The sequence below is a fragment of the Taudactylus pleione genome, unplaced genomic scaffold, assembly GCF_031769625.1.
Source record: "Taudactylus pleione unplaced genomic scaffold, aTauple2 ptg000345l, whole genome shotgun sequence".
Taxonomy (NCBI): Eukaryota; Metazoa; Chordata; class Amphibia; order Anura; family Myobatrachidae; genus Taudactylus; species Taudactylus pleione.
The window spans coordinates 2,170,372-2,182,770 of record NW_028284746.1 but is presented as its reverse complement, the minus strand read 5'-3'; the positions used below and the strand labels follow the sequence as shown (position 1 = coordinate 2,182,770).

The 12,399-nt window shown below is 43.3% G+C and overlaps 1 protein-coding gene across 2 annotated transcripts in view; it reads right to left on the bottom strand.

Moving 5' to 3' along the window:
* Positions 1-267: 267 nt before the first annotated feature.
* The window catches only part of ADAMTS6 (ADAM metallopeptidase with thrombospondin type 1 motif 6), a 309,424-nt gene continuing 297,292 nt past the window's right edge, over positions 268-12,399 (bottom strand). For both annotated transcript variants that reach the window (XM_088444033.1, XM_088444034.1), the window contains exon 24: positions 268-883. In XM_088444033.1, coding sequence (XP_088300159.1) covers positions 774-883 — 110 coding nt within the window. In that variant the 3' untranslated portion in view covers positions 268-773. The remainder of the gene's footprint in view (positions 884-12,399) is intronic.

Below are 12,399 nucleotides of genomic sequence, written 5' to 3'. Positions count from 1 at the left end.
TTTTTCTTTTTAATAGACATTCAAACAATCTTTCTAAGCTGGCTTTCACCTACTTTGAGTGAGTTTTATACCTGCCATATGTCATATATGCAGGTATTATTAAATGATGCACCTCTGAATACTGACAATACCATTATATACGTAATTTGCTTCACAGCAGTATTACAGAAAAAAAAACTATGAAGAAGAATTCAGGCAGAATAACAAAATACACCTATTTTAGTTCTGATTTATAATTGCTTCTTAAATAACATTTCAAAGCCCATTTTTATAACTTAAATTGTGTTGCTGTAAAATTGAGATAAAATAATTATAACTTTTAGCTATGACATAAGAATTTGCTCTCTCTCTCTTTTTTTTTTCTTTTAGTCATAACCGCTACATTGAAAAAAAAAAAAATTAAATACAAATTGCTTCAGTGTCATTTTGCGAGTCCATCATAAAAATGGTTCAAGGAGGTAAGCTCGGTGATTGTGGTAATCGTGAGAACACAAACGTCCCATAGTCTGCTTTGTTAGACTGTTTCAAAGTGTTCCAATTTGGCTATTCTCCTTGTCGGGGTGTCCAGCACTTTGGATAATAAATTCACTTCACAGAAGTTAAATAATATTGAAATCCTGTCAGCTGGGGCTGACGAGTGGTTATGTTGTACACAAGGTTATCTCTTTTCAAGGACATTAATCTCATTCCCCCTCTGTGTCTTTCTGGGTAGTGGACTCTCTTTCCACAATAACGGATAACAAGGCTCTCCCTTTCTCGTGCAGTGCTATGGGTCAATGTCCTTGGCAAGTTTTGCAACACATCTGCCTGAAGTATGCTCGACTGCAGAACTTGAACTTCAGCACCAGCGGACAATACGCCACCTTGTTCACATCTTTGCATTCTGGGGGGAAAAAAATATACAAAGAGACTAATTATCAATCACCATCACTAAAATGATTTTGAATATTTTATACATATTGTGAACCATAAATAGATGGGCATATCCTCTTTTCAGGGAAGAGGATTTTCTACTGCAGTAGGTTGGACATTTATCATTTATTTATGTAAACTTCAGGGGTAGTGTCAAACAGAAGCCACATTAAGCTTCTTATTGGTCCTCCCACTAACACCCGCCTGCTGCAGTGACATTACTACCGTAGAGGAAATGTCAGGAGTATAACCACCATTTCACACAGAGATGAATTTCCACATCAGGTTGTCAGGAACCGCACATGGGCCACTTTGTACTGTTGGGGAAAGCTGCTCCTTCCATTATCCCACTCACAGTGTGTGGTCAGATTTTCTTATTCAGCAAAGAGGCCGCCCCAGATATATATTGCCCATCGACAAACATTTACTACCACCCATATGTTGCAAGGAAATACCTCCCATTGTAAAGTGACAGTGCAGAGAAATATTCCACCCAAACACCATACTGCAAATAAATATACCACACACTGGAAACCACATATATCCTCCCACCAACACCATACTGCAAATATATATACAATATACTGGATACTACATATTGCAGAGAAATAACCCTCCTCCTTTGCAAAGTACATATTACAGAACCACCTCCAACTCCCGGTTGCACAGAACATTTCATCCAATTGCCAGCTGGCTTTTGCACAGAGCTCAACTGCCAACCACCAACATGCACATAGACCCAAACTCAACTGCTAGCCACTAGCTGCATGGAGTTTAAAACTTGACTGCAGCCACTAGTTGTACAAAGTCCCCAATTCAACTGGCAGCCACCAGTTGCACGGAGATCCCCTCAAATGCCAGCCACCAGTTGCAGAGACCCCCCTCAAATGCCAGACACAATCAGCTCGAACACCCCAACTCAACTGCCAGGCAGCTTTTGCACAGAGCTTAACTTATAGCCACCAGCTGTACAGAGCTCCTAAGTCAATTACCTGCCACCAACTGCACAGAGACTACAACTCAACTGCCAGCCACCGACTGCACAGAGACTACAACTCAACTGCCAGCCACCGACTGCACAGAGACTACAACTCAACTGCCAGCCACCGACTTCCCAGAGACTACAACTCAACTGCCAGCCACCGACTGCACAGAGACTACAACTCAACTGCCAGCCACCGACTGCACAGAGACCACAACTTGAATGCCAGCCACCAACTGCACAGAAACCACAACTCAACTGCCAGCCACCAATTGCACAGTAAACCAAGCTATTGTCAGGCACCTTGTTACACAGAGATACCACCCCAAAACTTGTCATTCCTCCCATGCTCTTTCATTTATTTGGGATTATACAGAACAGAGCAAGTTCCAACTGATTAATAACCATGGAAATGGTATAAAGTTACAGAGAGGAAGCGATGGTGTCGAGGTCACACAGGTCTATGAGCAGTTGCGGTCAAAATCCTGCATAACTGTGTTGTAGTGCAGCAACAGAGGAATGCAATGGCAAGTGCGGCCAGTGTTGGCACATCTACACTGAGCTGCAGTTGTGATTTAATGATCATTGTTCCAGAACCAACTACTTGGTAACCACTGCTGTAGACGGTTTTAAACAAGAGAAAAAAGCAACCTCACTTGCTCTAAGAATTGTTTCAGTGGCTGACAAAGGGCCTGATTTAGAGGCGCACGCTGTTTGCCTGCGCTCGCTCTGAATCAGGGCGTTCTTTTTTTTTCCCCGGCCTCCAGGCTGCTTGCACGGCTGTTGGTGACCACCCACAGCTTGTGCGAGCGGCCTGGCGATAGTCGCAATTATCGCGACCATCGGGCTTGCGGTGAGACCCTGCGAGAGGATCTCGGCTCCCGCAAACCCGAGTGGACTTCCTGCTCTAATAGAGCAGGAAGTCCACTACTGCCATCACGAGTGATGTCAGTAGGGCCGCCCACAAACGTCCCTTAGGAACGCCTGCGTTTGTGCAGCCACCCCCCCCTCCCCGCCTACAAAATGGGGCGAGCTGTCAATCAACATCGACAGCCGCCCCGTCTTGTAGTGAGCCCCGGAGCAACGGAGCTGCAGTCGCTCGCTGGGGCTCGCGCATGCGTACCCTGGAGGCGGCGCATGCGCGGGGGCCAAACATCGACCCGCTTGTTAGCGCTATGCGTTCGCGAGCGGGTATGAAATAGGCCCAAAGTCCTTATAGGGAATGTCCAAATTGCTCCGATGTAATGATCCAAAGCATATTGTACAAAATGAAACAAGAAAAAAAAACACACAACAGTGTAATATAGTCAAAGGCACAACACCCCAGGGGTGTGTTCACGTGGTAAGAAAGCGGTGTGTATGGGTCCTCTCCCAGCTTCAGGTAGCCCCAATCCCGTAGGTATCACCCAGACGCGAGTGTATAATGTGCTGTGGGAAATCCTTACATGTGTGCTTACTTGTGTCACGGAGGCATATGTACATAAAGGTTTCTTTATTTTCTGTACCGTCCTCATATAGTGGAAGATGCTCTCCAGTCGGTGTGGGCAAAATAAAATTAAACAAAGCTATAATCCAGTATGGTATATAAACATAGATTATTATTAATTAAAAAAAATGCAGAAATGCCCATATCATCAAAGGATGGAAGTGAACTAATCCCACTGCATTATTGAAGATGGAGCCCGGATCAGTGAAAGGCAGATGGGTAGTGTGTGTAAATGGACAGGACATGGCATCAATATAAAAAGATACTCTTCAACGCGTCTCGGACTTCTGAGTGTCACATTATCCGCTCACGTCTGGATGATAGCTATGGCATTGGGACTACCTGAAGCAGGGAGAGGACCCATACACACCGCTTTCTTACCACGTTAACACATCCCTGGGGTGTTGTGCCTTTCATTGTCTATATTACACTATTGTGTGTTTTTTCTTGTTTCATGTTGTATGCTTTGGACCATTACATCGGAGCAATTTGGCCATTTCCTATAAGGGCTTTGTCAACCATTGGAACAATTATTAGTGCAAGTGAGGTCGTTTTTCTTTTGTGTTTGTATACTTAAGTTGGTGACTTGCTATCAACCTTTGCAGCTTTGAAGTGCAGCGTCATAGGTTTCATTCTTTCTATTTTTGCTATAGTTTTAACACCTTAGTTAGATAGCATAACTGGTCAATGAATGCGTTACTTGCTGGGAAGAGAAATGTCTTAAGATCATCATAACGTTCAGCCCTAGGTCATGAGGATCTTAATACAAAATAGTGCAATTGTTCTTTATTTTGTTAGTCTGTTTTAAACAACTGAAAAGGTTCTGTCAGAGCCTCACATGCTAATAAAACGCAGGTTATCAGGGCAGGAAAACCTTGCTCATTTTTTATTTTACCCAATATAGAAGCAAGCAAACAAAAGAGTAAAGTTTTCCACCTGTAATTCCCCATAATCTGCACAGACGCACATCATGCTAGGAATTTCCCCCAATATGCTATTATGGTGATTTATAAGTCAATGCACTGAAATCTACCCTTAAATGTGACTGGAACAATACAACTTGTAAAAAGTTGTAAAAGACGGTGACATTTTGAGATGTCCGTTCCATTAGTTAAAGTTTAAAATATTTACTCTACAAGTTTCATTGCCATTAGCTACAATTATAGCATAAAAATGTCATCTAGAGAGGATGCGAGAGGTTTTGTACCAGACTGCCCAGCACAAAAGCATCTGCTACAATTAGGGTGTTAGAACAGGCTATAAATTACAGAGCTTCTTATCATGCTGTATACATTGATGTTTATGCTGCACTTGGGAGCAACTTAATATCCTGCATTTAATGGCGAGTTGAATTGAATGGACAACGGAATCCAGGCCCGGCGATAGGAGGGGACAAAGAGGACACCCATACCAGGCTCCATGGATCAGAGGGGCCCCGAGGATCAGGAACAGAAAAAAACGTGGCAGCAGCACTGTCACAGCAGCAGTCTAGCCGAAGCCCCGCCCACTGACAGTCTTCCCCCTTTCCCAAGTCAAACACCGGCTGACACTGTGACACGCAGGGGCCGATGCTTTTCCTCCTGGGACCCTCCTGCTTCCTTCCTGTACCTTTACTCTCCCATTGTCCCCTGTTGTTCAACTTCCCTCTAGTGGCACCCAAGACCTCCCCCCCTCACGACACCTCCGCTCCACCCCTCAAGGCACCTCCGCCACCCCCCACACTCGCAGCACCTCTGCCCCCCCTCGCTGCACCCCCGACATCCCCCCTCGCGGCACCTTCGACCCCCCCACCCTCACACTCCTCCTCCACTTCCTTAGTGGTCCAGATGAAGACTGTAGGGACAAAGCTAAGACTCAGCAAGAAGGTAAGTGACTGTGTTGCTGTCATTTTGAACATATATAGGTGTGTGCGTGTGTGTATATATATATATATATATATATGTGTGTGTGTGCATATGTATGTATGTACAGATGTAGCCATGCTGATCTATGCCATGATGCGGGCGCGGCATGGATGGCGCGACTGTGCCCGCATCTATGGAATGCACGTGCCCATGCACCCGCACGCTATAGACTTTAATGGGAGAACACCGGCCGTGCTTAGTCGCGGCCCGGCGAGAGCTCCGCGATGCGTGGCGCTGTGCGCGTGCATCGCGGCAACGATGGACATGGCTCCATCTGCTTATATATGTGTGTGTGTACATTTCTCTATCTGTAATAATTGTGTGTGTGTCAGGTGCATAAATATTGGGACATTGACAGAATTTTCATATTTTGGCCTCTATTCACCACCACAATGGCTTTGAAATGAAACAAACAAGATGTGCTTTAACTGCAGACTTTCAGATTTCATTTGAGGGTAATTACATCCAAATCAGGTGAACGGTGTAGGAATTACAACGGTTTCTATATGTGCCTCCCACTTTTTAAGGGGCCAAAAGTAATGGGACTATCAACTCAAAAGGTATTTCATGGACAGGTGTGGGCTATTCCCTCATTATTTCATTATCAATTAAGCAGGTAAAAGGTCTGGAGTAGATTCTAGGTGTGACATTTGCATTTGGAATCAGTTGCTGTTGACTCTCAATATGAGATCCAACGAGCTGTCACTATCAGTGAAGCAAGCCATCATTAGGCTGAAAAATCAAAGCAAACCCATTAGAGATAGCAAAAACATTAGGTGTGGCCAAATCAACTGTTTGGAACATTCTTAAAAAGAAAGAATGCACTGGAGAGCTCAGCAACATCAAAAGACCCGGAAGACCAAGGAAAACAACTGTGGTGGGTGACAGAAGAATTATTTCCCTGGTGAAGAAAAACTCCTTCACAACAGTTGGCCAAATCAAGAACACTCTCCAAGAGGTAGGTGTATATGTGTCAAAGTCAACAATCAAGAGAAGACTTCACAAGAGTGAATATAGAGGGTTCACCACAAGATGTAAACCATTGGTGAGCCTCAAAAACAGGAAGACCAGATTAGAGTTTGCCAAACAACATCTAAAAAAGCCATTACAGTTCTGGGACAACATCCTATGGACAGATGAGACAAAGATCAACTTGTGCCAGAGTGATGGGAAGAGTATGGAGAAGGAAAGGAACTGCTCATGATCCAAAACATACCACCTCATCAGTGAAGCATGGTGGTGGTAGTGTCATGGCGTGGGCATGTATGGCTGCATGTATGGAACTGGTTCCCTTGTATTTATTGATGATGTGAGTGCTGACAAAAGCAGCAGAATGAATTCTGAAGTGTTTCGGGCAATATTATATGCTCATATTCAGTCAAATGCTTCAGAACTCATTGGACGGCGCTTCACAGTGCAGATGGACAATGACCCGAAGCATACTGCAAAAGCAACCAAAGAGTTTTTAAGGCTAAAAAGTGGAATGTTATGCAATGGCCAAGTCAATCCCTTGACCTGAATCCGATTGAGCATGCATTTCACTTGATGAAGACAAAACTGAAGGGAAAATGCCCTAAGAACAAGCAGGAACTTAATACATTTGCAGTAGAGGCCTGGTAGAGCATCACCAGGGATGAAACCCAGCGTCTGGTGATGTCTATGCGTTCCAGACTTCAGGCTGTAATTGCTTGCAAAGGATTTGCAACAAAGTATTAAAAAGTGAAAGTTAGATTTAGGATCGTTTAGTTTGTCCCATTACTTTTGGCCCCTTAAAAAGTGGGAGGCACATATAGAAACCGTTGTAATTCCTGCAGTTAAAGCACATCTTGTTTGTTTCATTTCAAAGCCATTGTGGTGGTGAATAGAGGCCAAAATATGAAAATTCTGTCAATGTCCCAATATTTATGCACCTGACTGTGTGTATATATATATATATATATCTATATATATATGTATATATCTATATATATATATGTATATATATATATATATATATATATATATACATACATATATATACATACACACATTAGGGATGTGCAGGCTGGGATAGGTTCGAGTGTGCACACCGAGTTCGGATTTTTCCCTCCAAAAGTCGGGTCTCAGAAAGAGGCAAAACGTCATCTTTCATGGACAAACATCATCTTCCATGGACAAAAAACCTATCCAAGCTTGCACATCCCTAATATTATAATTATATATATATATATATATATATATATATATAGGGAACGCTAAATAAAAAAATTAATAAAAGCCAAACTAAATAATCTGATCATACTTTATTCAATATGTAGATCCCTGGTGATGAGGAATATTGTGGTTGTACAGTAGTGGTTATATGTACAACACAAATGTTTATGGGTAGCAAAAAAATCCTGCGGTACTCGTGTCTGCACTAAAAATGTAACACACTCCTCACCAGCGAAAATGTCACATTGTCATCTAAATGCTACTACTGCCAACTTTCCTTGCATTTTTTTTGTTTAATAACAAAAAACTGGTAATATATTATTAATTACTGCACTTTCTATGTTCCAAGTAATTTTAATATAACTACACTAATTTTATACCAACCTACTCTAGGCATTGGCAGGTTTTAGCTAGGGGATGCAAGACTCCAGCCACCCTAATAAAATCTGCCACCCCCAGTGAGCCAGTGAGCCCATGCACTGACTTCATAGGCAGTGGCTTCCCACTGGAAGGACTAACCGCCAATCACACACAGGACAGGCAGTCCCAGGGTGAGGTGTCTTCTCCCCGTGACTGCCAGTCCAGGCCACAAGTAACATATAAAGTGTTTCCAATAAAGCTACTCCTCTGCATTTCTGACAGCCCTACCCAGCTACTAGGGGCTGCAGCCGATGCAGTCCCTAGAAGCCGGTGTTTGTGCGCATGTGCCGGTCCAAACGCTGTTTGTGCGCAAGCACCGACGCCGGCCCCTGCCAGATCCATTGTGCAGGTGCTGGGACTGTGTCCAGACTGAAGCACGTGTAGCCTCCCTTGTCCAAAGGAGCAGGAACCACCACTGATTCTAGGTACATAAAAACTTTGACAAGAAAACATCCTAGTATAGTGAACACCACAAGGAATTGCAGTATCTGAGTATACATTGGTAAGTAGATAAATTTGCTCATAGAATATTTGCTACCTCAAATTTACATAGGCTTATTTTAAATGGGATGTGTACTGTCCACTTATGATAAATCACACGAGTTCAGAAACATGGATTCCCTAAATTATAGAAAGGAAAATAGAAATGAGTGAAAGAAAGATGTGAGGTGGGTTGGGGTGTAAATAGAAGTGAGAGAGAGGGACAAGTATCTATATAATAATCTCCCCAGGTCTGTCCCGTCTCCAACATGCATGCAAAGTTTGAGCCGGGGTGCACAACGTCCTTCCAACAGCTCAGATTGCTAGAGGGATGGGACACACCCTAGCCTAGTTGGAGAGGAGCAGCACCCACTGGGAACAGGTAGGTATGCAGCTGTGGGAGGGATGGGTAGAGCAGGGGAGGGTGGAGCGGGACAGATATGGGTCTGGGTGGGGCAGAGCAGAAGGCAGACTGAGGTAACCCTGCATATGTGGGGTCCCTTTACTAGAAGGAATAAATAAAAATAAATACATTAAAGACATATAACCCTTCTAGTTGATTTATTATAGGCTTCAAATCTAGACTCATTAGCCCTTAAATTAAGCCAGATGTAGACACTGCTAAAGTTGAATAAATGCTCCGAGCCGCCGAACCGCTCAGGATGTTGTGCCTACTCTAAACAACCCTACCGTCCTCTACACAGCTAACTAAGGACCTGAAAATAAAACTGACTGTTATAAAGCAGGCGAAGACAGTAAAAAGATATCTAAACACTTCCAGCTTGCAATTCCCACTGACAGAAGCATCATTAAGAGATGGAAATTAAGGGAAAACTGTGGCAGTTAAGGCAGGGTCTAGAAATCCCAACAAATCTGATAGGGCAGCTTGTAAATTGGATACAGTAGATAGGCAAAGCAGAATCCACACTTATCAGCATCCAAAGTCTGAAACACAATACAGATATATAACTTTTTGGTCATTCCGACAAAAAGAGGTGGAACATCTGAAGTAAGTAGCACATTGGCAACTGTGTAGCAAGACAGAAAATAATGGCTGGGTGGAAGGAAGAATTGATTTAGCTGATATACATAAAACCAAATGTTAATGATCCAGAGTGAGTGAATGTGAAAATAATATCTCAGGAAGGGAAATAAAATATGACTGTTTTGGAACGGCCTTCACAGCCTACGGACTTACATATTTATGATAATCTGTGGGGCGATGTTAAGCTTACAGTGTAAGCAAGAAGACATGGGAAGATCGCTGACCTAGAAGACTTCAGCAAAGGAAATTGGGAAAATATACATCAAGAATAGAAAGTCTCTGCACTAGCTACAGGGAAGGTCTGAAGGTTTCGATCTCTGGACACACTGTTTTGTTTGATCTTTCCACACTGGTGTAATAATACATTTTTACATTTTGTCATTTCCTGTCTCTATTCTTATTCAGTTTTTTTTTTACTATATTTTAATATCTTCCTAAACTGAATGCTACCACCAATAATTAGACCAAATCCAAGTCTACTGTAGATGTAACAGCATCAGGCCCAAATGAGATGAAAGGTCAGAGAAATGTGTGAACGTTAACAAGGGCGGCCAAATGCTGTAGCAGGCTGTGCTTACTTGTGAAGACCACACCATGACAGCCACAACAACTTTACAATTTCATTAAAAAAAAATTTTAAGTTTTTAAAAGAGAATTTTCACCTATATTTACTTCAAACTGACAGAAGAGAGCTGCAAAATTTTGTGAAAACGAAGTTTGCAGCGACACAACCATCCAGTTTTACCACAAAATGCAGCACTGTATTTGTGAGTTCCTATTTGTATGTGATTTATTGTCTATGAAAAGAGCAGGGATGGGGACTGTCTGTACTGCTTCATCTCTATTTGACAGTTGGCTTTAGCGTTTCAGCTGTAAACATTCTGATGCTCTCACTGGCTACAGGTTGGTCTGGTCCTGTCAATGTTCTAATTATAAAGTTGGTCTACTCTTGTAAATGTTCTGTTTAATTGAACAACAGTTCTAGGTCCAAATACTTCAACACTGCTCACACATTAATATGATTGAGATGAAAAACAAATGAAATAGGTGCTGAGTCCGCCACCTCACACACGACAACTTGAGCTTTACATATATACAATGGGAGTAAGGTGTACTATTCAGCCCAGAACAAGGTCCAATCGGGAGGCCCCTTCTACCCGGCACGTGCAGTAGATAGCAATGGTTTGTATTACAGTAGTGCCAGAGCCCTTGCTATGTTGTGCACATGTCCGGCGATTTCTTCCGAAATATGGTCAAGATGCCATATTTTTTAAGGACTCGACAGAAAAATGCCAGAGTCTTCCTCCAAATGGAGGGGGCCCGCACAAAAACTTGGCCCCCTCATTTGCTAAAACACCACAGCGAACACTTCTAACATGGACTGAAATCCCTGGGAAAGCAAACTCCCAGTGTTTGTGTAGGGGAATAAAGCAGAATGTGGCATACGTATACTATTTTATGGGGGGGTGGTAAGTTGGGTCAACAGTTATCATGTCAACATGGTCAAAATGTCGGCATGCAGCATATTGACATGCTTAGCATGTTGACAATGACCATGCTGACATTCATAATGTCTACACGGATATGTTGCCATCATAGAATGTCAACCTAACATCCCCGGTAGCCCAGTGGTCACTTACTTGCTCCTGACAGCTGTAGTGGCCCCAACGCAGCTTCCAGTGGTCATGTGATTGTCACTTAGGGCCACATTGTGAGGATGTCGACATTGTACGGATGTCACCATGGCTTCTGCTGTCATGATGAATCATGTCGACACTGTGGTGTCGACATGGAGCTTTTGACAATGTGACTGGACCTCCAGTTTATGTACTCTTTGGTTAATTATTAAAGTGACCTGAACTTCATATTAAATACAGTGTATTATTCTCCAGGAATCGGTATGAAATACCGGCGGCTGAATTCAAATCCCGAAGCCGGAAGCCCGAGTGCTGAAGATTTTGACAGGGGTTGTAAGTATACTATCCCTACCCCTCTCCCCCCCAACCTTAACCTTTCCTCTTTGGTGCCTAACCCTAACCTCCCTCAGTGTCTATCCCTAACCTCCACCCTGGTGGTGCCTAACCCTAACCACCCTTACCGCACCCTAAACCTAACCCTCCCCGGGGGTGCCTAACCCTATCTTCCCCACGTGGTTGCCTAACACTAAACCCCCCCTCCTCGTAGCCTAACCCTCCCCGGGGGGTGCCTAGCCCTAATCTCCCCCCCGAGGCTGCCTAGATCTAACCCCCCCATCCCCGGAAAAACTACAATACTTACGGGCGTTCAGGATGCCAATGCCGGTATCCTGATCTTCTTCGAGATATTGGCATCGGCATTTTGCCGGGCGGCGGGATTTCGGTAGCCGGCAACCCGTCCACCAGCACTTTAACTACATCTCATTCTCCATGTAGAAGCAACATCTAACATGTATACAGATCTGTTCTTCTTACTGTTGCTTCAGTTGCTCCAAATAGCACCTCTCGGCGTGCTAGGTCCCGTGAAACTAAACCGTGCCGAGTGTCCTACTCACTCAAAATGTGTGAGTTCAGTTGTGCTTCATATGTGACTTTGTTAGTGCTTTTTTACATGCCAACCTAATGTGAGTGGCTTTATGCTGTGTCTGAGATGCATCTAAAACACAAAATGTAAAGGAAAATACTGTACGCTACACCTTTCGGAGCGTCTCAGTTGCGCTAGGCATCTCAAGCCATATGGCATACGGGCAGCCAGCAAGTGAGTACACACTGTACATAACATTTAATATGCACCTATGAGTCATGAAAAGCATATCTTTCTTGTTCTCATGTACATCTTTTTTTTGTTTTGTTTTTGTGGACTTAAAATGGATTAAACAGCGCATAAACAGGCAATATAGAACCTGAAAGCAAAGTCACAATAGCACTGGACAGAAGTCTCTTGAACTGCGTTTTATTTTTCTTTTAAATAAAATAGCTTCAACCCTTCATATATATTCTCC